The sequence below is a fragment of the Mus caroli genome, unplaced genomic scaffold, assembly GCF_978045245.1.
Source record: "Mus caroli unplaced genomic scaffold, Mus_caroli_1 scaffold_20, whole genome shotgun sequence".
In the NCBI taxonomy this organism is placed as follows: Eukaryota; Metazoa; Chordata; class Mammalia; order Rodentia; family Muridae; genus Mus; species Mus caroli.
The window spans coordinates 24,051,538-24,078,662 of NW_028227275.1; the positions used below are offsets into that span (position 1 = coordinate 24,051,538).

The 27,125-nt window shown below is 42.3% G+C and overlaps 1 protein-coding gene across 6 annotated transcripts in view; it reads left to right on the top strand.

Moving 5' to 3' along the window:
• Ide (insulin degrading enzyme) overlaps positions 1 to 27,125 on the top strand; it is a 97,425-nt gene that overhangs the window by 33,351 nt on the left and 36,949 nt on the right. For 5 of the 6 annotated variants that reach the window (XM_029472379.2, XM_021151953.3, XM_021151956.3 and 2 more), the window contains 10 exons: positions 2,002 to 2,186; positions 3,464 to 3,671; positions 7,322 to 7,491; positions 14,892 to 15,014; positions 17,733 to 17,845; positions 18,271 to 18,433; positions 19,196 to 19,288; positions 19,672 to 19,763; positions 21,278 to 21,358; positions 23,568 to 23,671. In XM_029472379.2, the coding sequence (XP_029328239.1) occupies positions 2,002 to 2,186; positions 3,464 to 3,671; positions 7,322 to 7,491; positions 14,892 to 15,014; positions 17,733 to 17,845; positions 18,271 to 18,433; positions 19,196 to 19,288; positions 19,672 to 19,763; positions 21,278 to 21,358; positions 23,568 to 23,671 (1,332 nt within the window). Of the gene's footprint in view, positions 1 to 2,001; positions 2,187 to 3,463; positions 3,672 to 7,321; positions 7,492 to 14,891; positions 15,015 to 17,732; positions 17,846 to 18,089; positions 18,179 to 18,270; positions 18,434 to 19,195; positions 19,289 to 19,671; positions 19,764 to 21,277; positions 21,359 to 23,567; positions 23,672 to 27,125 lie in introns of those variants that run through there. The other variant, XM_085834155.1, reaches the window with a different exon arrangement.

Genomic DNA, 27,125 nt, shown 5'->3' on the forward strand with positions numbered 1-27,125 from the left:
TCCCCTGGCTTGCTAAGTCTGCTCTCTTATAGAACTAAGACTACCAGCCCAGAGATGGCACCACCCACAAGGGGCCTTTCCCCCTTGATCACTGATTGAGAAAATGCCTTACAGTTGGATCTCTTGGAGGCATTTCCTCAACTGAAGCTCCTTTCTCTGTGATAACTCCAGCTGTGTCAAGTTGACACACAAAACCAGCCAGTACAATTGACCCCTTGTCAACTTGACACACAAACACATCACTATTAAGCCTCAACCCTTACATTCTTATTCATCCCCAAGGTCTAAATAACTGTAAACGTCCCACAGTCTTTACATATTAAAAGTTCAATCCTTTTAAACTATCCAATATCTTTTAAAATCCAAATTCTTTTTACAATTAAAAGTCTCTCTTAACTGTGGGATCCACTAAAATATTTTCCTTCAAGAGGGGAAAATATCAGGGCACAGTCACAATCAAAAGCAAAAATTCAAACTCCAAAATAGCAATGGCCCTGAAAAGAGTCTTTAATTTTCCCTCCGAAATTTCACGTCAGGCCTCCATCTTCTGCACTGTTCTCAACATTATCTTCCAAGCTCTTACACAACATTTGACAGAGCTCTTAACATCGAATGGATTTTCTAGCCCAAAGTTCCAAAGTCCTGCCACAGTCCTCCCCAAAACATGGTCAGGTTGTCACAGGAATACCCCACTCCTGGTACCAATTTGTCTTAGGGTTTCTATTCCTGCACAAACATCATGACCAAGAAGCAAGTTGGGGAGGAAAGGGTTTATTCGGCTTACACTTCCATACTGCTATTCATCACCAAGGAAGTCAGGACTGGAACTTAAGTAGGTCAGGAAGCAGGAGCTGATGCAGAAGCCATGGAGGGATGTTCTTTACTGGCTTGCTTCCCCTGGTTTGCTCAGCCTGCTCTCTTATAGAACCAAGATTACCAGCCCAGAGATGGTCCCACCCACAAGGGGCCTTTCCCCCTTGATCACTGATTGAGAAAATGCCTTACAGTTGGATCTCTTGGAGGCATTTCCTCAACTGAAGCTCCTTTCTCTGTGATAACTCCAGCTGTGTCAAGTTGACACACAAAACCAGCCAGTACACTCTCTAACAGACACCTTTGAATCTGTGTGAAAGTAGTTATTGGTAATTAAAACCCATTTGTAGAAGCACATTGACCAGATCATCCTGTGTCCTCACTGAAGTAAGTGCTTGTCTAGATACAAAAATGGCTCCACAGAACAGCACTGTTAATGCTCCCCTGAGAGGTATGAGGGGGAGATGAGGGATTGCTGCACCCTGTAGGTAGCCTATAAGATTTTTCATTCAGGGCAGGGCACAGCGGGAAAGCAAGCTTAGCTCTGTGTGTGTGTGTGTGTGTGTGTGTGTGTGTGTGTGTGTGTGAGAGAGAGAGAGAGAGAGAGAGAGAGAGAGAGAGAGAGAGAGAGAGAGAGAGCCAGCCAGCCAGCCCCCAGGTCAGCCTTCCTGAGCAGAGGCTGCGGCAACATAAGTTGCAGCCAGGTAGGTTTTGTTTTATTTTCTGTTTTGGATGATGTTATGTTAATTAGCTTGATGATCACTCTTGCTTCCCTTTCCTCCTCTCTCCTCCCCTTCCCTCTCCACTCTTCTCTTCTCCTCTTCCTCCTCCTCCTCTTTTTCCTCCTCCTCCTTGGTTTGGTTTTTTGAAACGTGGTTTCTCTATGTAGTCCTGCCTGTTTTGGAACTCTAGACTAGGGTGCCCTCAAACTCTGAGATCCTCCTGCCTCTGCCTCCCAAGGGCTGGGATGTGCCACCAACTCTTTGTTTCTTTTTTCCTTTATTCATTTCTCTCTCTCTCTCTCTCTCTCTCTCTCTCTCTCTCTCTCTCTCTCTCTCTCCCTCTCCCTCCCTCCCTCTCTCTCTCTCCCTCTCCCTCCTCTCTCTCTTTCTCTCTTTCCTCCCTCCCTCCCCCTCTCTCTCCCTTTCTTAAGCAGTTACTGTATAACAAATATCCTTTTCTTTCCAGATTCCCAAAAAAGACTTACAGCACAATGAGTAATCCGGCCATCCAGAGAATAGAAGACCAAATTGTCAAGTCTCCTGAAGACAAACGGGAATACCGTGGACTAGAGCTGGCCAATGGCATCAAAGTGCTTCTCATCAGCGATCCCACCACAGACAAGTCATCAGCGGCCCTCGATGTGCACATAGGTACAGTCTGTGCACATAGGTGCACATAGGTGCAGTCTGTGGATGAGCCAAGGGCAGTAGTGTTGGATAGATGGTGCTGTGAGCATAAGAACCCGATAGTTATCACAGTTTCGTTTTTTTTCTTCTCATTTTTATTATTTTTGCTGTTTGTTTTGGTTTTGGTTTTGAGACAACCTAAAATTCACTGTCTTGCCCATGTTGGCCTCAGATTTGACGTAATCCTCCTGCTTCTCAAATGCTGAGATTATAGACACAAGCCACCATGCCTGCTTGTGGTGTTTTGAGACAGGGCCTCATTGTTAACCCAGGTTGACCTGGAACATATCTAATAGGGTCCTGTAAGGCTTCCAGCTTAGGTTATAGCAGCAAAGAGATCCATTTCATCCTCTATGCCAGTTACTTTCTTGCCATATTTAACTTGCTATTTTATAGACTCTTGAGCACACATTTTTTCTGTATGTAATGTCTCTTAAGCCCTATTCTACACACACACACACACACACACACATATATATATATATATATATATATATGTGCTTAATGGGAAAATACTTGTTTTCAATACTTTTTTTTTAATAAAAGCTTTAATTTAATGATACTTTAGTCTTTAGTATTGGGGAAACAAGGTAATATTGAGCAAATAACTACTACTTACCTTAATGAAGTGTTTTGCAAATATCACTTTGGTTTTTTCTTTGTTTTTGTTTTTTTGTTTGGCCTTCTCCCCTCCCCCGCACAAGGTCTCTGTTGTGTAGCCCTGGCTGTCCTGGAACTCAGTATGTAGATCTGGCTGCAAATATCTAATCTGTATTCAAAGTAGAAAGATAGGAATATATAAAAGACATAACCAAGGCAAAAGAAGTAAAGTATTCTGCTTAAAACATCACCACTTGGCTGGGGGTAATGGGACGTAGCAACTGGGAGCTAGAGGCAAGAGGCTTACTGCAGGCTGAAGACCAACATGGGGTACATAGAAAGACTGTGTCTCAGAACAGCAGCAAATGGAAAATTAGAAATAGGAGACCTTTGTAACTCCTCAAACCAGACTCCCCAAGGACATCACACAGTTGGCCCATGTTGCCCCTAAGTGATGTCCAGGCAGGAACTAGAGTCTATGTCTGCTTGTTTGCTTCCTAAATAATGGCATTTCAGAGCGCCCTCGCTAACTCCCTCTGTGCCTTGTCACGCTCAGAATTCCAAACCACTTACAATTCATCTTCATTTACTAGCCTTTAATACTGAGAAGTGATTAAGTCTTTGTGTGTTTTCTCTTTCAGGTTCACTGTCAGACCCTCCAAATATTCCTGGCTTAAGTCATTTTTGTGAACATATGCTGTTTTTGGGAACCAAGAAGTATCCTAAAGAAAATGAATATAGCCAATTTCTCAGTGAACATGCTGGAAGTTCAAATGCATTCACCAGTGGAGAACACACCAATTATTATTTCGATGTTTCCCATGAACACTTGGAAGGAGCCCTGGACAGGTAATACTGATGCCTTGCAAATTACTGAACTTGGTACAGTGAACATTAATAAAAATAGTAATCATTACTTTTATAAAGATGATATCACTGTTTTATAGTTTAGCAAAGGTCTGGTGGTCACCTGGACGCTGGCCCTTGCTACCAAGGTTGTTGACCCGAGTTTGCTCTAGGATCCACATGGTGGAAGGAGAAAACTGACCCCTGCAAGTAGTCCTCTGACCGCCGTGTGCATCCCCTCTCCTCCACCCTGCCCAAGATAATCAAATAAAGTAGTGTTTTGTTTTGTTTTGTTTTAAAGAAAAGATGTTTTGTAGGCAGGCATGGTAGTGTATGCCTCTAAACCTGCACTCTGTACGCAAAGGTAGATGGAGCCCTGTGAGTTCCAGGCCAGCCAGGACTACACAATGAGACCCTGTCTTTAAATTATACATATTTACTAGATTGTAATGGCACATACCTTTAATCACAACACTCGGGAGGCAGAGGCAGGAGGATCTCTGTGAGTTTGAGGCCAGCCTGATTTACAGAGTGAGTTCCAGGACAGCGAGGACTATACAGAGAAGCCCTGTCTTGTAAAAACCAAAACAATATAACAACAACAACAATAACAATAAATAAGAATACACACACATACACAGACGTGTGATTATTTTAACCAGTGCACTTCCCCACCCCCACTGTGTTTTATAGAGCAGAAAGGTAATGACAGCTGTCACATATTTACCTTGTAGTAGAAGGGAAATAATGACACAACTGTAGGCTGGCCTCAGGCCTATAAAATATTATATTGCCTTATAAAATCCTCACTGGCTTTCTCAGTCTAACTGGACACACATCTTTAACACACGGCTTAACAAAACTCTGACAGGGTCCAGAGAGATGATGGCTCAGCAGCAGGAACACTGCTGCTTCTGTAAAGATCTGGATTTGGTCCCCACCACCCACTTGGTAGCTCATACCCATCTCTAACTTCAGTTCCAGGTGATCTGATGCCCTCTCCTCCCTTTTGTATCAGACACACACATGGTACACATGCATCCATGCAGGCAAAACACTCATAAACATTTTTTAAAAATTAGAAATTAGCCATGCAGTGGTGGTACACACCTTTGATCCCAGCACTTGGGAGGTAGAAGCAGGCGGATTTCTGGGTTCGAGGCCAGCCTGGTCTACAGAGTGAGTTCCAGGACAGCCAGAGGTACACAGAGAAACCCTGCCTCAAAAAACCAAAAAACCAAAAAAAAAAAAAAGAAAAAAAAAAGAAAAGCACACTTTGTGTTCCAGAATGCTATATCTTAGATAATTCTCTTTCTCTTTAATTTGATACTTCTCGGTGATACTTACTTAGTGAATATAGAACTAAAAACAAAAAAAGCAAGATTCTGTGCACTAGTGTGTGGGTGCCAAGAGTTTGTGTTACGTGTTCATATGCAGGCAAGTGGATGCCACTGAGTACTTGTCGAGGTCAGATGACAGCCTTGCATGTCACTTCTTGACTTCACCATTTGAAGTAGTCTCTTGTCATTTACTACCACAGACCACACAAGGCTGGAGGTCTGCCAGCCATCTCCTGAGGAGTGCTGGGATTACAGACGCCTGGTGCTACTGTCTGGCTTTGTGTAGATTCTGGGGAAGCCCAGTTCAAGACTTAACTTTTGCACAGGAAAGCGCTTAATTCACTGGGCTACCTCCCCTGCTTAGATACACACTATCTCCCACTGTTTCACCTTTAAGTATAGTATTTTATGGACCAGGCTTGGTTAGGACAGCACAATTTCTTTTATTTAAACAAATTTAAATTTCTTGGATGTACTTTGTGCGTCCATGGGTGTCATGCACATGCAACAGGACACACATAGACGTCAGAGGACAGCTTGTGAGAGTCTCTGGTCTCCTTCCTCTATCAGACTTGGTGGCAGGCACCCTTACTTCTAATTTATGTATGTACATCAGAAGAGGGCATCAGATCCCATGGGACCACAGTTACAGAGGGTTGTGAGCCACCATGTGAACACAGGACTTCAGGAAGCGTAGTCCTATGGAATAAAGAAAGGTATATTATTTGGTTTTGTTAGAGCTACATACCATGTTATTTGTTGAATTGATGCTTATTAAAAATTCATAGACTATTTAGTATTTCATAAGAGCTCGTAATCCTGACTTAGTCAGACCGAGGTGACGAGGTGACATGCTTGAGTTTTTTCATTGCACTGTTTTTTGTTTTTTTTTTTTTTCCTACTAATTAAAGTTTTCCTAAAATTCAAGTCATACCTTCTAAAATTCAAGTCACTTAATTTGTCTGTCCTGAGGTGCCTGAGTTTTAATGAGATTCCACTGCAGGCTGTACATTTAAGTTATATGTGTGTAAGTATGTGAGTGTGTGAGAGAGATGTGTGGTATGTGTGTAATCTGTGTTTAAGGGTGTGTGTTAGTAAGTAAATGTGTGTGAGTGTCTTAGTGTATAAATGTATGTGATGTGTATGTGATTATAATGTGTGTGAGACAGTATGTATGTATGTGTGTGAACATGTGTGAGTGAGTGTCTGTGTTGGGGATAGAGTGCGTGCATATGTCTTGATGCATATACAGAGGAGAGAGGACAACTTTTTTTTTTAAAAGATTTATTTTATGTATGAGTACACTGTCGCTGTCTTCAGACACACCAGAAGAGAGCATCAGATCCCTTTACAGATAGCTGTGAGCCACCATTGTGGTTGCTGTGATTTGAACTCAGGACATCTGGAAGAGCAGTCAGTGCTCTTAACCACTGAGCCATCTCTCCGAGGACAACTTTTAGGATTTGGTTTTCTCTTGTTACTGAGGGTTCCTGATATCACAGTTAGATTGTTAGGCTTACAAGGCAAGTACTTACTTGCTGAGCCATTTCACTGGCTGCACACTTAAGATTTGACAAAGAATTATCAACTGCTTTTCTATCTTTTTGAGGAAACTTAAGTTTCATAGACATGTTAAACTGTAAATCTTGTTTTTTAAGATTTATTTATATTTATTTATATGAATACACTGTAGCTGTCTTCAGACACACCTGAAGAGGGCATCAGATCTCATTACAGATGGTTGTGAGCCACCATGTGGTTGCTGGAAATTGAACTCAGGACTTTGGGAAGAGCAGTTGGTTGTTCTTAACCCCCAAACTGCTAATCTTAGGTAGACTACAGCTGTCTCTTAAGGTCAGTTTTGACCTTTTGATGTTAAGATATTGCTATTTTCACTAATTTTAGCATCTCTGGAGAGATCAACACCCCTGGATTTACATTTGCCCAATACTGTACTTTTCTTCTATTGTTAGTACCTCTTTTATATTTTTTTCTTAGAACACTGGTACTCCCTCCGAATCCCCATTAAAGTGAGATAAGATCTCACTTTGTCCTTGGGCTATCCTAGAATTCAATGTGTAGATCAGGCTGGTCTCTAACTCAGTGTCTGCCCACTGAGTGCTGGGATTAGAGGCACCCTACCCTAATTATTCCCCCTTGGTCTCATGCATTCTAGCACGTATTGTATCCCTGTGCTATGTCCTCAACCCTATTTTCTTCAGATCTTATGTAATTCATATTAAAGTTTCCTTCTAAATGCTGTTGTTTTAAAGTCACAGTTCTCAAGTTAGCAATTCTGTTTTATGTTTTTAGGTTTGCGCAGTTTTTCCTGTGCCCCTTGTTTGATGCAAGTTGTAAAGACAGAGAGGTGAACGCTGTCGATTCAGAGCATGAGAAGAATGTGATGAACGATGCCTGGAGACTCTTCCAGCTGGAAAAGGCTACGGGGAACCCCAAACACCCCTTCAGCAAATTTGGGACAGGTTTGTCAGCTTCCTGCATCAGCTGCTGCTCCTTGATCTCCTTGAATCTCACAGGTTTCCTGCACAGCATTTTCATTGTTCCGGCTTGAATCCCATTCAAATAGGATTCCACTTATTTCAGGAGCGGAACACTTAGGAGCCGTGTGGTTACTACCTGGGGCTTCAAACACGCTGTGCAGACATTCTCAACTAAGCAGCACCCTGACTCTTTGTCCTTGTTTTTTTGAAACTGGCTTTTTTTGCCCTGAAACCCGAGCTAGCCTCGAACTTCAAATCCTCCTGCTTTAGCTTCCCTACTGCTGGAATTACAAGCCGTTAACCAGAAAGGTTATTGTGCTTTTTAAAATACTTTAGTTACTATAAAATATAAAACAATGATAACATACTGTGTAGTATCCTTATACATGTGTTTATTTTCCAAATTAATGTTTTTGAGTTTAGATACTATTTCCTAGACATAAAATAGATCAGAGAAATTGACTTAACTGTAGAATTAGGTGTCTGTCGAAGTTACAGTTAGAGCTGTAGGCATAGTGGTTTCCTAATTGTACTCTTATGGAAATCTCCCTCCCTCCCTTTTTTCCCCTCCCCTTCCCTTCCCTCCCCTTCCCTTCCCTTCCCTTCCCTTCCCTTCCCTTCCCTTCCCTTCCCTTCCCTTCCCTTCCCTTCCCTTTCCTTTTCTCTTTCTTTCTTTTCCTTCCTTCCTTCTTCCTTTGCTTCCTTCCATCTCTCTCTTTTTCTCTCATTCATTCATTTATTCCTTCATTCAGAGGGGGTCTTTTGTAGCTCAGCTTGTTTTATCACACTGTGTGGAAGATGGGTGACCTTGAACTCTTGATCTGCCTGCTCTGACTCCCAAGTGCTAGGATTACAGGCCTGACCACCACATTATTTCTTTTTAAAACCAAATCCCTGGTAGGTATCCATATGGCTTTTCTTCTTTTTCCCATGCATACCTTTGGTTTTAGTTTAAATCGGAAGCCTTTGTTCGTCTGTGTTTGGTTTTGGTTTTTGACTGTGGGTTCTTGTTTCCCCTGTCCACAGAAACGACAGTGGGAGCAGTTGAGTGTTTCCACAAGCAGTCTGGGAGCAGGAAAGGAGACATTGTAGTTGTGGTTGTTCTCAAGTGGTTGATTTCTCCAGCTCCAGCCCCTTAGACACTGAGCAACTGCGTGTAGTCTCCTGGGAAGGAGGTGAAGCAGAAGTCAAAGAGTGGGTGACTTTGTTTGACACTTAGGTGGGCAGGAGCAGGTGGGAGGGCTGTGGGCAGGGCTGCGTTCTGCTGTGGGATGACAATGTTCTTAATTGTTGTGTACTCTAAATTGTTATGTAATCTTACATAACAGGTTCCAAAATTATAAATGGGGCCACGTTTACTTTGTCAGTTGGCAAGTAATTTTTTTATTTCTCAGTATGTGAAGGGTATTGTCTGCACTACTAGCAGGGTTAAAGTTTAGGTGAGAAAGTCAGGCAAACCCAGGATTTCCTAGGCGTCAAATCAGGCACAATTTCCCAAGATCGATCTATCTATCTCTCTCTCTCTCTCTCTCTCTCTCTCTCTCTCTCTCTCTCTCTCTCATTTATTTATTTATTTTTGCTTTTTTTGTTTTTTTGTTTATTAGATATTTTCTTTATTTACATTTCAAATGTTATCCCCTTTCCTAGTTTCCCCTCTGAAAATCCCCTATCCTCTCCCTTCCCCCTGCTCCCCAACCCATCTACTCCTGCTTCCTGGTCCTGGCATTCCCCTATACTGGGGCATAGAACGTTCACAGGACCAAGGGCCTCTCCTCCCATTGATGACCGACTAGGCCATCCTCTGCTACATATGCAGCTAGAGCCATGTATTTTCTTTGATTGGTGGTTTAGTCCCAGGGAGCTTTGGGGGTACTGGTTGGTTCATATTGTTGTTCCTCCTATGGGGCTGCAGACCCCTTCAGCTCCTTGGGTCCTTTCTCTAGCTCCTTCATTGGGGACCCTGTGCTCCATCCAATGGATAGCTGAGAGCATCCACCTCTGTATTGTCAGGCTCTGGCAGAGCTTCTCAGGAGACAGCTATATCAGGCTCCTGTCAGCAAGCTCTTGTTGGCATTCACAGTAGTGTCAGGGTTTGGTGGTTGTTTATGGGATGGATTTCATTTTTTCTTCTTCCACCTACCTTGCTGGCTTTTATTGAATGCTTTCCTAGAGTGTTTTGTGTATTTATTGGCTTGTTTTTGTTTAGTGTTTCAGATGACCTTACAGTCACAATGTTTTCCCTCAGCCTCCTGAGTGCTGTGTGTTGTACATGTAGCCCATGCTGGCCTGAGACGCACAGTCCAGGCTGGCCTTTTGAGTGCTGGAGTTGCAGGCGTACCCCATATCTTTGTTCTCTGCCTGGGAGCTGTGAGAGTTCTGTGCAGATATCGGGTGCTCACTCACTGTCCCGTGTGTGCTGTGCACGTCTTTTATGAGGCCTGGGTTGCCTTTTCATTCTGTTGGTCTCTCTTTTGATCTTCTATGTAAAGGTTTGTTAGTTTCGTGTAGTTCACTTATTTTGCTTGTCTAGCTTGAATCTGTGATGTGGGATCAAAGTCATTGCTGTGGCCAATAGCATGAGAGTCTCCTCTGCGCTGTTTCTAGACGCCTTTCTAGACGCCTTCTGTGGGGTCTGTGTTCACCTTGATTCTAACTTTTCTCTTTGGTGTTCACACAAAATGGCAGGTATTGGATCAGATTAATTTTTTTAATTTAGTAATTTATAGATATTTAGTGCTATTACTGGATGTTGAGTATAGAGTTTAGGATATAAAGAAATAAGTACTTTAAAAGGAATCATTAATTTTTTTTAAAACATTTTTAATTTTTGTTTTGACATAGTGTTTCCCTACACAGTCCTGGCTGTCCTGGAACTCACTATGTACACCAGGCTGGCCTTGAACTCACAGAGATCCACTGGCCTCTGCCTCCCAAGTGCTCGGATTAAAGGTGTGCGCCACCATGTCTGGTGGAATAATTAATTTTAAACATAACATTTATGTAGATTGATCATCTTGATCATCATTTACATGCTTATTTGTGTGTTCTATGTATGCCCTGTATGTGAGTGCTTATGGAAGCCTGAAGAGGGTATCAGGGCCTCTGAAACTGGAATTATTGGCAGTTACGAGGATGTGAATGCTAAGATTAGAACTTAGGTTCTAATTCCTGAGTCATTCTTCTGCCCCCAAATCTGATTAGATTTTCAAAAACATAAAACTAGTTCCAAAGCTTCCATCCTGAATATAGTTTGAACCGGAGTTCTAGCGTGTTCCATTGTAAAACCGTTTGTTGGGCCAGCAAGATAAAGAAACACCAAATGCATGCCATGGCTGGCAGATGTCCACGTCCCCTCAGGCTGCTGTAGCTGAAAGTCTGTCCCACATCCCCGCCCCACCCCTCACCACAGATATTTGGGTCAAAGCCACTTTTCAAAAGCCACTTGGAATAGTGTGTCCTATCAACACAGGCTTGTAGCAAGGAAACATTCTGAGAATCAGTTATAAAAACGTGTGGTTGTGTATGATGATCTACTCTGTAATTGCTCCATTTGGGACGTGGAGGCCAAAGGATCAGGAATTCAAGCAAGGTCATCCTGAGCTGCATAGCTATATAGAGAGTTTAATGTAGCCTGGGCCACATGCTATGCTATCACAGACAAAGGTAGGGTACGGCTATGATGTGGGTGAAGTATGTGCAATCTATAGGATGAGAGCTCTCCTTCACTGGCCACTCCCTGCTCTATCTGAATTTTTTACAAAGTTCAGTGGAAATATTCAATGACGTGATCTGTAGCCTAAAACAGTGACTACAGTAGCATCAGCTCCTGCCAACTGGGCCAGTCACAGAGTTCCTGCTGGGCCACTGTCAGCTTCCTGCCCTTGACCTTTAACATGACAACTTTATGCTAGTGATGTTCTTCTACTGGGTGTGTGGCGTTTACTTGTCTCTCTGTGAAATAGTATGTGTTGATCCTCAGGGTCTTCCCTCCCTACTTATGATTTTTTAGTTCTATTATTCTCTATTGATTAGCTTGTAGATGCAATGAATAGAAAATTTCCTTTTCTATTTGGTGAGCCAGTGGCACGATCATTGCACAAAAAACAGGACAAACGCTCCATTCATTCTATTCATTTACCAATTTTTAAAGTGGTGTGTTGATTTCCTGTCATTCTTCAGAGATAACCAATTTGTTTTTGAGTATCACAATATACTTGTGGCTATAGAAATGCTCAACATATTTTTAACTGACTTAATTGTTACTATTTTCTAAGCTATTCCATTTATATTTTTATGTAACAAGATAAAAATACATACACACACACACACACACATACATACATATGTTTGCTTCGATTTGTTTTTCAAAACAAGGTTTCTCTGTGTAGTCCTGGCTATCTTCGGACTCTCTCTATAGACAAGACTGGCCTCAAATCCAGAGATCCTCCTGCCTCTGCCTCCCAAGTGCTGTGATTAAAGGTGTGTGCCACTACTGTCCTGCCATAATTTTTTGTCTGTCTGTCTGTCTTTCTCCTGTTCCTTTGTTTTCATGATGCTGGGTATAGAACTTAGAGCCACATGCCTGTTCAACAAGCAATCCACCATTGAGTTACATACTCTCTTCACTTCTGCTTTTCTTTTGGGGTTGGGTAGCTATGGAAAGTCAGAAATTTTACTAAAAAACAAGAACTGAATCAGTCAAAGTGTTCTTGATGGTGGCACTTGGGAGATTTCTCCTGAAATCCTCTTTTTATAACGCACACCTTATACTTGCATATATTCAGCCATTTAGAATGGAATTCCCCTTTTAAGTTTTCCAGGAAATTTTATATGCATAAAAACCTGTAGGCTTACTATCTTTTAGTCTTATTAGAATACCAAGATGAAAGAATTAAATTTTTTGGTTTATTTTATTTTATGTGTATATTTATCTCCCTGTATGTACAGCACATGTGTTCCTAGTGCCCAAGGAGATCAGAAAAAGGTATCAGGCCCCCTGAGACTGGAGCCACCATGTGGGTCTGGAAACTGAACCCAGGTTTGACATCCTCTCCAGACCCAAGAAGGGGCTTTTAAAAAATCTATAATCTTCCAAGTAATTGTAGCTAATATTCATTCGCATTAGCACAGTGTTCTGAGCCCGGTCTTCAGGGTCCTGAGGGCTGTGATGCTGTGCTTGTGTTTGGCCTTTGCCTGGGCACCCGTATTCTTACACAGGTAGCTAGAGAGCCCTATAGTCTCCTTCATTTTTATTACTGGTTTTTATTTATGGGTATAGGTTTTAATTACATGCATGTCTGTGCACCACATGCGTGCCTGGTGCCCACAGTGGCCAGAAGAGTGTGTCAGAGTTCCTAGGACTGGAGTTACAGACAGCTGTGAGTTGCCCTGTTGAGGCTGGGAATTGAGCCCAAATCCTGGACGGGAGGCCAGTGTTCATAACCCCCAAGCCATCTGTGCAGCCCCGAGACACCTACAGTTCCTAAGACAGATTTCTAAAACATTGCACTGATTCCTCTCTCAGAAAAAGGCACACATTGCTGGCCTCAAAATATACGGAGAAGTCAGTTTTATTTTCTTGAAAATTAGCATTTGGATTACTAGTACTGTTCATTTGTTTTTGTTTTGTTTTGTTTGTCTTCAATACAATTTCAAATAGTTGTTACAGTGAAAATATGCAGACATTAGTACTAAGTTTGTATACTTTGTGAATTAAATAAAACTTAAAATGCCTGATATGATGAAAATACACAGTGTATTTAATGGATTTTACAGTTTCACATTTTACGGATCAAAACCCTCTTTACTTATGTGTCATATTCTTTTCCTTGTGGTGTTGAGGACACGCTAGACACGCACTTCCCCCACTGAGCTTCCCCCCCAATTCTCCTTTTCCCATTCCTTAATCTCTGTAACAACCTAAGATGTCTGTGTCACAGTGGGAAAAAGTCAGGGGTCCATCCTCACCCCTCACCTCCGGGCGAGTCTCCGTACCTGTCACCTGTTTTACAGATAAAATACCTGACTCCTTTGGCGGGTTTGGAGGCCTTTCCGGAGTTACTGTGTTTCACCTGTTAGAGCCAGGACAAGATTTCCTCATTGTCCCAAATGCCAGCCAAGGCAGGGCTCTCTCCCAGCAGACCTAGGGTGCAAGATGTCCTCAGTCAGAGCTAGGGCTTGTTTTAGTGTTGGCTGAGCCAGGTAGAATTCCGGATCTGAGCAGCAGCATTTTAATTTGGTGCAAGTGACCCCGCTAAATTAGCACTGATTTAGGACAGTGTGTGTCTGGAGATGGAATTTGTAGTTATTTTCTCAACTCTATTCACATTGCTCTCTAGGTGTGGATTTGGGGGTATTCAGCTTTTTTTTGCTGCTTTTCTAGCTATCGTGTTTATTTTTCACCATTTGGAATACATGTACCTTTCTGTGTGATATATGCATACGCCAGGATTCCTCCCTGCCCCTCACTGCAGCAGGGGTCCCTGATTTACAACGTCTTTACTTCAGAACGTCACTGATCGTGACGTGTAGTTTTACCTTAACTCTCATAAGAAAGCTTACACTGGCATACCACGTACATCACTTCAGAGCTATAAGAATAGTACCGCATCCTATTTTTCCCAATTTAGGTGGAACCCATGAGAATTAACATCACAAATTTAATGTTTCTTCTCAGAATAGTAAATTTGTTCTTTCCTTTCCACAAGTAACTTGGTAAATTCCCCAAAGATCCTCCAGTGAGTCTGTTCAGTTAATTATAGGATGCGCAGGGAATTGCAAACCAAAGTGACTGTGAGTGGAAGCCAGTGGATCTCATTTTATCTAAAAATGGTCCTAATACCTGTGCCCTGCAGATTCTTTCCCCGTTTGCTGTTTATTAATTGTTTGCTGTTGTTTGAGGCAGTCTTACTGTTTAACTCAGGTGGACCTCAAACTCACTATGTAAACCAAGTCTGAAGTTCCTCTCCCTCTGCCTTCTAACTGGTAGGATTATAAGCATATGCTGCCGTGTCTGGCCCAAGAAGCAAAGCTTTCATATAGCATTTTTAGTTCTTTATGGAAAACTATTTGGAAGTAGTCAGTGGTGTGCTTTTAACCTCAGCACTCAGAGGCAAAGGTAGGCAGACCTCTGTGTTCAAGGCCAGCTTGGTCTACGTGTTGAATTCCAGGGCAGCCAGAGCTACATAGAGACACTACCTCAAACAGACAAATAAAATTAATAATCTATTTTTATTGTATTGCTCCGCCCTGTTTATTCGCTTCATGTTCAGACATAGTTGGTTTACTTTCTTAAGTTCATCTTACAGCAATCTCAGTAATAATGAAGCTATAAAGGTCACAAATTTTGCCTTTTCTAAGAAATCCTTTTTATTCATTTCTAGGAAACAAATATACTCTAGAGACTCGGCCCAACCAAGAAGGCATCGACGTAAGGCAAGAGCTCTTGAAATTTCACTCTACGTATTACTCGTCCAATCTGATGGCGATTTGTGTTTTAGGTCGAGGTAAGAACTGCTAAAACAACTTGAGACCGTCAGTGGAGTGGTTTGGCTCTGTCCATTTTGACTGTTTACAAAGCATTGTAGAAGGACATAGGTAGAGGTGTTTATCTGTTCATAGTTTGGAAAATGATCATCACATGGGAATTTTACTTAAACTGTCTTCCAAAAAGAAGCTTAGACGGCTTTAAATGGAGACCTCAAGAACATGTGAATTACTAGTGCATTTTCTAAATATATAAAAGCAAGGGAAGGTTCCGTGGTGAAGAGTGCCAGACGGACTTTATAGCAGTCAAGAATCTGCAGAGGAGCTGAAAACAGACTGACTACAGGAGAAGGGAGGAAGTGTCTGGGCAGCCGAAGTTCCCTTTTGCGGTGTGGCTTGGTGAGGTGTAGCTTGGTGTTTCCCTGTCAAACTGTTGACTTTTGTCTTCACCTCGCTTGGAGCAGTGGAGCCTCTGGATGTGGCTCTATTCCACATTGCTGGTGGTAAGTGGGACTTTCAGTTGCCCTGGTCCTTCTGAAGACAAATTACTTTTATTGTTATTTGAGGCAGGGTCATACTGCATAGTGCAGCCTGGCCTCAAACTTGTGGCAGTCCTCTTGCTCCTGCCTCCAGCCGTTTAGATTATGTATAAATGGGAGCCTGGCCTGAAATTAAATTTGGGTTGGATGCAAGACAGAATGGAAAAACAGATACTAAAAGTGCATGGATGTGGCTTGGCAGTTAGAACTCACACTTTTATAGAGCCCAACAGCCTGATGTGGAAGGCCAAATTGACGCCTGCTTAGCCCTGTGGTTGTGAACCAGTGAATTTTTTGCACTTTTCTAAACATCTGACTTCAAATTTGTGAAGTAGTGATGGGGGTTGAAGAGATTTTCTTCTAGCCACCACATGCAGGCACACTCACATACATGGAAATAAATGTAATTTAAAAAAACATATGTAAACAGATATATAGGCCTAGACTGTTCAGTTTTACTGGATATATAGAACTCAGTCCTGGAAACTATGTACATAAAAGCTGTTTTGTGTCTTAGATAAAAACCACATGATTTCTGTCTATTTTTGGTTAAACACTAATGGTATTAGCTAAGTTAAGTTTGAGCTCTGCCCTCAGTGCTCTTGACTTAGTGGAGGTGATAGAGTAAGGTCTGGAAACATCCGACGGTCCATTTTCCTCATCAGGGCACATCACTTCCAACCCAGCCGCTTCTGCACTAAGCTCAGTAGAGTTGAGGGATCTGGGAGAGATGTGAGAAGGAACTACCACCGATCCTATGATCAATAGATGATTGTCCTCACATTAGGGATGTTAGAAGGAACTACCACTGATCCTAGGATCAATACATGGGATTCATTTCTTCTTTAGGGCCAAGAGGAGGACTAGCCATGTGGAAGGGTCTCTGTTACAAAGGGGCAAAGACATTGTTTTCTGGCTTTGCTGTAGCCGTTCCTCTGGTTTTAGCAGCAAATACTGTCCAAACATTGGGCAAATATAATGACCAAATGTAGACACTGAGTCGCCAAGACGTAGTGTCACATACTTAGAGAGACTCAGTTCCCTGGGCTCTGGTGTTCTCTGCTTAGTGGGAAAGTCAGACGGGGCAGGACTATTCAGATGCCGTGCCTTTCAAAAGTTCCACTGTGGGGCTGGAGAGATGGCTCAGTGCTTAAGAGCACTTGTTACTCTTGCAGGGGGCCTGAGTTGGGTTCCCAGCACCTACACAGTGGCTCACAGGTATCTATTACTCTAGTTCCAGGGGCTCTTGACATAATCTTCTGACTTCCATGAGCAACCAGGCATGCATGTGGTACATATATATACATGCAGGCAAATGTTAAAAGAAAAAAGAAGCCCCATTGTGGGGCTTTAATGGCAGAAATACCGGAGCGTTCCAACCCACCTGGTAGAAGGACTTTACTGTCATTGATACTTGATGTTAACCAAGCAGTTGCCAGCCCACTGTGCCTCAAGTTTTATGTTCCATCAGTGCACAAAGATGTCCTCTGAATTTTTTTTTTCTTGTAACACTTAGAATAAATAACTCAGACCAGCTTAGAACTCACAAACCTCCAAAGTTGGCTGCCAGCTGGCGTTATAGGTATATGCCTCCATGCCCGGCCACCTGACATCTGCTGCATCAAATATATTTTATTATTCTTGAGTTCACTTGTCATATAACAGTTAATCCTGGTCTGCCTTTTGTCTGGCTGTGCAAACTTTCCTAAATACAGCTAACTAGTTGCTGGTGGTGATGCATGCCTTTTGTCCCAGCATTGGGAGGCAGAGGCAGGTGGATCTTTGAATTCCAGACCAGCCTGGTCCACAAAGTGAGTTCCTAGCCAGCCAGGAACACGGAGTGTTCTGTTGTTTTTGATATTTATTACAAGAAGGTCTATGTGGATAATATATGTGTGAGGTAATACATTATGAAGACTGTCTATACAGTAGCAGTGGCTGTGAGTTAGGCATAGTTCTCAGGGTTGCACAGGAGCCTCTGACACAGCGTAGCCACTGGCAGGCCCTGACTGCTTCATCTTTATTGGATACCGGAACTTTTTATTTTATTTTATTTTTTTATTTTATTTTATTTTATTTTATTTTTTCAGGTTTTTCTTTTAAACCATAAGATATTTCAGAAGGTCCTAAGGCCTTAATTTCTGTCTGGGCTTCAGCTCTGCTTGGTTAAATTCTGTTTTCTGTCTTTGTTCCTTGTAGAATCTTTAGACGACCTCACTAACCTGGTGGTGAAGCTGTTCTCCGAGGTGGAGAACAAGAATGTCCCTCTGCCTGAGTTCCCCGAGCACCCTTTCCAAGAAGAGCATCTCAGGGTAAGCCACGCACTCCTGCTGTTCTTCATTTGTGAACTGCACTGTCACGGCGGTCTAATCAACTTTATATATGCTAGGAATGTGTATCAATGAAAATACACCAATATGTTTTGGTCTTGGCATGCTAAGAATAGTTTGGTAGCTGTGACCTTGGCAGGCTATTAAAAGCATTATCAGCGAGTGCCCTAGGCAAGTATCCAAAGCAGCCTTAGGATCTGGGGCACCAAGCCCAGATCACTTAGCCCATATAAAAACTGCACTGGAAATAAAGGAACCCAATTCCTGTGTTTGTGTGTGGCCATTTCTTTGCAGTGTGGCAGCTGATTAGCCAAAGTCAGTATTCTTCATTATTAGTAATTATTTCATTCTGTATAAGTTGTATATAACAAATAGTTTGTGATTTGTCTTTTTTTTTCCCCCTACAGCAACTTTATAAAATAGTACCCATTAAGGATATTAGAAATCTTTATGTGACGTTTCCCATACCAGACCTTCAGCAGTACTACAAATCCAATCCTGGTCATTATCTTGGTCATCTAATTGGGCACGAAGGTCCTGGAAGCCTGCTGTCAGAACTCAAGTCAAAGGGTAAGTGTCTTTGGGCAGCACCTTCTGCGTGTCACATACCCACTCCCCTGCCTCACTCGGTCCCTTAGGTCATCTAGGGAGAAAGGGCTTTGGATGACGCTGCTGGGGTTGGAGTAAGGTGGTCGTTGTTCATGTGTGTCTGCTTTTTGTTTTTGGCTCTTTTTTCACAAATCTGTTTTACCCTAGAGTATTGACTGATCAGTGATAGTGAGCTATTTCAAAAGTTACCGTCATACATGTTGGAATTGAACCCGGACCTTTGTACATGCTAGGCAAGTGCTCTACTCTCGAGCCATATAGTCAGCCATGCTATGAATGATGAAGGGGTTAAAAAGGTAAAAAGCCAGCTGGAGAGAGGGCTCCTGCTCTTCCAGAGGTCCCGAGTTCAGTTCCTAGCAACCACATAGTGGCTCACAACCATCTGTAATGGGATCCGATGCTTTCTTCTGGTGTGACTGAAGAGAGTGACAGTGTATACAGACACATTAGACAAACAAACAAACAAACAAATCTATCTGGAAGGAAGGAAGGGAGGGAGGGCTGGCATAATGTCCCATCAGAGCTGAACACCCTAGGTTTGATCTCTGTGCCTCATGTAAAGCTAGAAGCATGGAACTGACTCTACAAAGTTGTCCGTTGATCTCCACCTTATATTCTGATGTGTGTGTACCACACACATACTCCATGCACACATAGTAATAAATACTTAAAAAAAAAAAGCCACACATTTAATTATATTGTCCTTTTCTTTGAATACTGCAGGCTGGGTAAATACCCTGGTTGGTGGACAGAAGGAAGGAGCCCGAGGTTTTATGTTTTTTATCATTAATGTGGACTTAACTGAAGAAGGGTTATGTAAGTATTAATTGCATTTATTTTTTAATTTCTCATGCTGCAGGAAGAAGCTGTAACACTTTATTTAATTCACATGCTTGATCCAGTGTATTTTTCACGTGTAACCTGGCCTTTGTCATAACCCTTGTCCCTTAACAATTGGTTTTATGTTATATTGGTAAAATGTATATGTACCTTTTCATTTACTGTCCCAATGTCTGTTCTGTCACATGTCCCCGAGTCCAGAGGGCTGTGTGTGGGACATCTCAAGCCAGGCTCACGGAGATGAGGACTCCTTGTTCTAGAAGGGACTGTCTCCGTTTAACCTAACTAAGCTTAGGAGTGAGCCTGTGCTTGAAGGATGCAAGGACTGAATGGTTTTTAAGTGTGCCCCTTTTTTCCAGTACACGTTGAAGATATAATTTTGCACATGTTTCAATACATTCAGAAGCTGCGTGCAGAAGGACCTCAAGAATGGGTTTTCCAAGAGTGCAAGGTACTTTTGTTTCACCAAAATTTTTCTTAAGAAATCTATTTTTCAAAAGCAGACATCCGTAAACTAATTTAAGGCCCAGTTAAACTTGGGGCTTTTCCCTAATTAAAGTCTAAAATGTTGCAATGCATAGTTGTATTAACTCAGGCTTAGTTGCTGATTTGTTAGCTAGGGCACGAGTTAGGGGCTGAGGTATCGTGTTGCTCTTGAGGAGGAAAGCTAGCACCTTACAGGGCTTTTGTCCCCTCCTGCCCAAAGCTGCATAAGATCTGTTCATCTTAGATCCGGTGATCAAAGTCTAAAAGAAGCAAATTGTTTCATGTATGATAATTGTGTTCTTCAAAGTGATTTTACTGTATGCATAGAAAACCCCACCCCCACCCCTTTTCTGTGACAGCTTATATCTTACTATATAATCCACAGAGCTCTCTCTACCTGCCTCTTCCTTCCTAGTGCTGGTATTAAAGGCTTAGACCATCATAGTTGGCTTCTTTAAAAAATATATATATAAAACACAAAGTGTTTGTCTTTCAAACTTTATTTATTCTTATTTATTACTTGTTTTTGTTTTTTGAGACAGGGTTTCTCTGTGCAGCCCTTGCTGTCCTGGAACTCACTTTGTAGACCAGGCAGGCCTGAACCCAGAGATCCACCTGTCTCTGCCTCCAGAGTGTTGAGATTAAAGGCATGAGGCACTAGCCTGGCTGTCTTAAATTTTACAATTCTGACATGTATTTGGATTGGGTAGCTTTTTCCCACTGGTGCTGAGAATCCAGTGCTAGACTTGGTGTGTGTAAGGCAAGTACCCTAGCACAGCACTATATACCTAGCCCAAGGAATAGCCTTTACATTCTGCAAATATTTAAAGTATAATTATACCTTGTGGAAATCTTCCTGGAAGTTTCAGATTTCACAAGGATCTCTCACAGTTTTCTGATTCCCTGACTAGTTGTTTCAGTAATTTAGGCAGTAGAACCTTTTTTAAAAAAACAATACAAAACATAGTCTTTTGCTGTGCTCTCCAGGCCATCTTAACTTCTTTGTTTTTTTTTTTTTTTTTGGTTTTTCGAGACAGGGTTTTCTGTGTAGCCCTGGCTGTCCTGGCACTCACTTTGTAGACCAGGCTGGCCTCGAACTCAGAAATCCGCCTGTCTCTGCCTCCCGAGTGCTGGGATTAAAGGCGTGCGCCACCACGCCCGGCCCATCTTAACTTCTGACCCTCCTGTTCCACTCTCCTAACGTGCTGGAATTCCAAACATGTGCCTCATGCCCAGGCATGGCACCTTTCACATTACCTGTTTATTTTCCTTTAGGATTGCTTACTTATTTTAAGCCTATGTTGATAAGTTTTAATTTATGTTTTTCCATGTCTTATACATTCTTAAATCAGCTACTGCCAGTTTTCATAAGTGTAATGTTGATAAAATTGGAGTACACAGCCTATAGTTCAAACAAAACACTAAAAATATATTTCTGAATAATTGACTTATGTCTACTTGGTTACCGTTCTGTCCTAGGACTTGAATGCTGTTGCTTTCAGGTTTAAAGATAAAGAGAGACCACGAGGCTATACGTCCAAGATTGCAGGAAAGTTGCACGTAAGTTGATTTTCTTGTCCACAGTGGGGTGTGGAAACTTTTAGCTCCTCCATGTTACTTTCAGTGCTACACTAATGATACAAATTGGGACTCACAAAACTTGAGACCTTTTAGCACTGGGCAACTTTTGATGATGAGACAAATTTGGACTGTTACTGCTCCTTATCCTAAAAATAACTTTCTGTAGCATTTTCATCCCGTGGGCTGTGTCAGTTACAGTTATATAGCTGTGAAGTTACAGTTTTATTGCTGTATTTACTACAGCAACTCTTATGAAAGAAACAATTGAATTGGGGCTGGCTTACAGTTCAGAGGCTTGTTTAGTCCGTTATTGATATCCTGGGCCTAGCTTGAGCATTTGAAACCTCAAAGCCCACCCCCATTTACACACTTCCTCACCAGGCCACACCTCTCAATAGTGCTACTTCCTATGGGTCTGTGTGGGCGGCCATTTTCATTCACACCACCACAGTGGGTGTTTGGCTTATTGGCTGTATTTTTCAGTTCTCCAGCATCTGTCAAGTACTCCCTCTGTGAACATTTTATATCATCTATTTTCCCCGTATCCCTTGTTACTGCGTTACTTTGAGCTAGCTACTCTTAACTGGTGGCTCTGTCACAGTCTCCTACCTCTGTTTTCAATTTTGTTCTCCATAATAGCTTGCTTTTCTAGCTTAAATGATTTTTTTTAAAGGCATATACCTTAAAATTATTTATTTTCTGGTGTTGGGATCAAACTCAAGGCCTTATGCATACTAGGTAGCAGTCTAAAATTAAGCTATACTTCCAGCCCCTCAGTGGGTTTTGAAAACTAAACCCAGGTTGTTTTATTCATCTGCTCAAAATTCTCCGATGGTTTTCCCTTAGTGTTGTAAAATCCAGAGTATCCTTGGCCTACTCGGAAGTCTGAGATGTGCTGTGCTCTCTGGCCACATTCCTAGCCACTCCACGGGCCTCCCTTTCCAGTTCCATGTTGCTGTAGCTATAATAGCTTTCTGTCTAATTTCCACACATTAATCATACTATCCGCCCTTCAATAGCAATAGTGACTGACCCCGTGCCTCTCACAGGGTTGGTGGGCTGTACTGCTGAGCTACATCCCCAGGCCTCTTTCTCTGTCTCTGTTGTTGGGAAACACTCTCACTGAGTTGCTCAAGTCTTGAGCTCATTTTGTAGCTCTGGAAGGCCTTGAACTGCAGTCCCCCTGCCTCAGCTTCCTCAGTGGCTGTTGGACAGGCCTGCACCATCAGATCTGGCTGTGCCTTTTGCACTTGCTGTTGACTGTAAGTGGAGTACGTGTTTTATCCTAGATGGCTTTCAGGAAGACTTTCCTTGGCCTTCCAAACTGAAACAATGTCCCTGCCTCTGCTCCCCTTATTTCCTTCATGGTACCTATTGTTAATATGATCCAGCTGCTTATTGTGCCAGTTAACAATCCACGTTCCTGGAGGTCAGGACTTCATGTGTCTCTCTCTCTCTCTACCCTTTGCCCTCGGTACCTGAAGCAGTATCTAGAAAAGCCGCGTACTAACGTTTCCATGATGAGTCAGTCCAACGCACAAGTTTAGACGTTACTTTTACTAAAGCAATGACAAAAACTTATACAGTAGTTTTATCCAGGAGCCAGCTATAATCCACTTCTTTGTACACCTTTGTAAGTGTTTGATTTCATTCCTAGGAATTTGAGAGAATACAGTTTATAAAAGCGTGTGCGCTGTATATTAACCCCTAGGTGTCAGTATCTCATTGTCAGTTTCTCATTCGCAAGCGTCAATATTAATCAGGTAATTGTAGGTTTTCTTCAAAGGGAATATGAGTGAGCTGTGGTGATAGCTCAGGCTTGTAGGGGGCCGAGGTAGGATTGTGAGTTCCAGGATAGCCCAGGCTACAGAATCGGATCCTATTTCCCCATCCCACCCAAAACAAATGATCTTAGTCTCAGTAATGTGAATAGATGCTAAGATTGACTATGTACTTAGCAGAACCATCGTGTGTGTGAGACTTAATGATGGAGCATGTCCACCTAGGATGCACAGGGCCCTGGTTTAGTCCCCAGCACTGCTGAAGAGAAAGGTGTGAGAGAACAGAACCTTGCCAAAACAGGGTGTGTAAAATAATAAATGTGTTATATTATTATATTATATATCTGCTTATGTTAGTACACTGATAGCCTTCAAGTGTTAATCATTTATACTTTACTTTTTCAAAGTATTATCCCCTAAATGGAGTGCTCACAGCTGAATATTTATTGGAAGAATTTAGACCCGACTTGATAGACATGGTTCTTGATAAACTCAGGCCAGAAAATGTGCGGTAAGTCATCTGCAGCTTTTACTGTCACCAAATTTTTCTCACGGTTAGAGTCTAAAAATTTAGAATTGTGAATAAAACACTTTTATGTCTATGCACTTATTCATTTTTGAGACAGGATCTCACTATGTAGCCTTGGGTGACCTGGAGGTCACTATGTATTTCAAGCTGGCCTCAATCTCACAAAAATGTGCCTGCCTCTGTTTTCAGAGTGCCGGGACTAAAGGTGTGCACCACCAAGCCAGGCCTGTGAACTTTTTAGGTCAGGTATGATGACAAGCCTCTTATGATGGTGCTCACCCATCATTCCAGGACTTGGCAAGCAAGCATTCAAGGCCAGCCTCAGTTACATAGGGAGTTTGAGGCTAACCTGGGTTACATAATAAAGCCTTCTCTCAGAATATCACAAACAAACAAAAAAGTTGATTACACAAGTAGAGAGGAGCATAATGACAACAAGCAAGCTTCAGCCACCCACCCACAGTCCACGATCAGTCTCAGCTGCAGCCCAGCTCCCTCCTCCACCCTCTATAAAGTCCAGGGGTAGAAATACATAAGAGGAAAAAAAAAAAAAACAAAACCAGTTCAGACTCAGATTTCCTATAGTCTTGGCCTCTCATAGCAGGTAAATTACCAGGCGAGACTAATACAGCCATGGACACAGGCCAGGCGTCCTCTTGTCCTGTCCAGCACAGCTCTGACACTGTCCGTCTGGAGCGAGGATTTAGAGCATTTTATTTAGTGATGGAATGGGGAAATGTTCAGATTAGTATGGATCATTATCAGACTATGTTAAGTGCTAAGTATCAAATGCCTTATCAATATAGAAGTATTAAATGCCTTAGTTTCTTGTTTAAAACAAAATACATTAAGGGTCAAAGTTTAGAAATCTTTCCCAATGAAAATAAGTTATGAGATCATACAGAAATTAAATCTGTTTTATGTATCCAATCACAACAAATTATAGTCTGTCTTGTGTTCAATTTCTTTGTTTGTTTGTTAGATCTATTTTGATTCAATTAATTGTGTCTTTGTGTGCTGTGTGCCCCATGTGTGGGATGCCCTTAGAAATCAGGGGGGTTAGGTTTCCTGGAGCTGGCCTTACAGGTGGTTGTTAGTCACCCAGTGTGGGTGCTGGGAGCTGAGTTTAAGTCTCCTGGAAGAATTCCAAGTGCCCTTAGCCACTGGGCCATCTCTCCAGCCCAAGTTCTGTATTTGGGGGTTGGGGGGCCGGGGATGTCCTCATTTTATAGCCTCGCTGGCCTGTAAATTGCTACGTAAATCAGACTGGCTTCAAAGCTTCATGGCTCCTCCCATCTCTCCCTCCTAAGAATCAGAATTACAGTCTTTTAAGACTCTCATGGTCCAGGCTGGCCATGAGGATAAGCCTGGACTCCTATGTCTCCTGCCTTCATCTTCCAGGCACTGAGGTCACAGGTGTGCCCGCCATGCCTGGCTCCGTCTTGTACCAGTATTGTAAGTCCATGGTTGTTGTCTAATCCTCAGTTACTCAATGCTGATTGTAATCCGGAAAATCTTATTCAAAAACTAGTTATTAAAGAAGCTAAGATATATGGGCTAGTGACCTATATGCCTACAGCTGCAGATAATTCACTCAAATACTAAAGAATAAAAATGTCAGGAACTTTCCTTTTTTTGAATAATAAAGTTGACAATTAAATACTAATATAGCTGAAGCTGCTCATCCCTAGATGGGGAAGAGTTTGCATGAATCAGATGCTGTAACTGATAGAGCAGGAGGTGTGGGCTATGAGGTCAAACTCCCAAACTCCACTGCAGTTCTGTATATTGTAACACAGAAAATGGGGAAGTTAAAATATTTATTAAAAACAACAAAACCATAAAATACTTAGGCATTTAACTAAAAGTGAACAAGACCTCCACACAGAAACTACAAGACACCTGGGTATGGTGGCAAGTTTGAGATCAGCCTGGGATATATAGTGAATTTTAGGTCTACTTGAGCATGAGCTATATATATAGCAGGACCCCACAGTGTATCAGCAAGTAAGCATGCCTGCCGTGCACGCCTGGCAACCTGATTTGAACCCTAGAACCCACATTGCGGTGACTCTCCAAAGTTTTTCTCAGACCTTCCATACATGCACAATGTAACATGTACCCACATACATGACATGTTTCAAACACACACACACACACACACACATACACACCCTTGAGAAATCATGATTTAAATAGTAATCTTTGCTGCTTTAAAGTCAGTCCCAGCATTTTCGGGAGTGCGTGTGCCGGAGCCCATGCTTACGTGTGATTAAATTGCTGTTTCTAAATTTGCTATCTTGTGCAATTAGACTTTAAGACTCTCTTTTTCCGCTTACTGTCACTTTAAAGAAAAGTGTTTTTCCTATAGAGGCTTAGATCTGTGATTGCTGTCACTGTAACTGGGGCAGCTCACTAAGGAAGTGCAGAACAACCTGTGGTAATCTTGCCAGCTGCCAGGCAAGAACTGTGTTGCTCAAAGGTACATGTAGTTTTTTTGTTTTGTTTTGTTTTTATTTTGTTTTTTAAGACAGGATGTCTCTGTGTAGCCCTGGCTGTTCTGGAACTCAATCTTTAGCCCTGGCTGGCCTCGAACTCAGAAATCCGCCTGCCTCTGCCTCCCGAGTGCTGGGATTATAGGCATGCGCCATCACTGCCCTGCTCACATTTTACTTTTTAAATCCCACTGAGACAAGTTTAATATTGCAACCAGGGAAGGAAAGGCTCAGAGTGAAAAGACTGGGAGAGGTTATTTAACTCGGCCCATCAGTGTGCTACTGTTATGCTGTCCGACCTAAGGAGTTTCCATCCGAGGTCAGTTCCTTGGATGAGAGGGAGCTCTTTAACGCTAAGGTAGAGAAGTTTCTTCTCAGTGTTGACACTGTTTGCTGGTCCGTGGGTGCTCCTGTTTCTAGTTTATCCTTGGAACTCACGTTCTTATGCCTGACCAGTCAGTGTCTTTATCATACTCTGTCACGGTGCAGCAAGAGTGTCTTTGCTGGGTCCCTAGTATAAGTCATAAATAATTATATTAATTTGGGACTTGTTATTCATGATGAATCTACTCAGGGCCTGTCTTCTTTCTTAGTGGTTAAAGTGCTTGCTAGAACCATGTAAGTGACAGGTGGCCTTGGAGGCCCACTTGTAATTCCAGTCTTGGAAGGAAGAGACAGGGACTCTCTAGGCAACCTCACTAGGGAGACTAACTGTATTGGCGAGCTCTGGGCTTGCTTGAGAGAGCCTGCCTTAGTGAGTAGAGTGGAAGAGCGTTGAGGACAATTTACAGCATCACCTAGGACTGCCACATGCACACGTCACCACCTCCCCCTACACACACATACACTTGATACATGAAAATGGAAAGAGAATTGGAGATTCTGACAGTGCGTGGGATTGAGCAGATGGGTGTGTCGATGGCAGCACTAGGCATTCAACT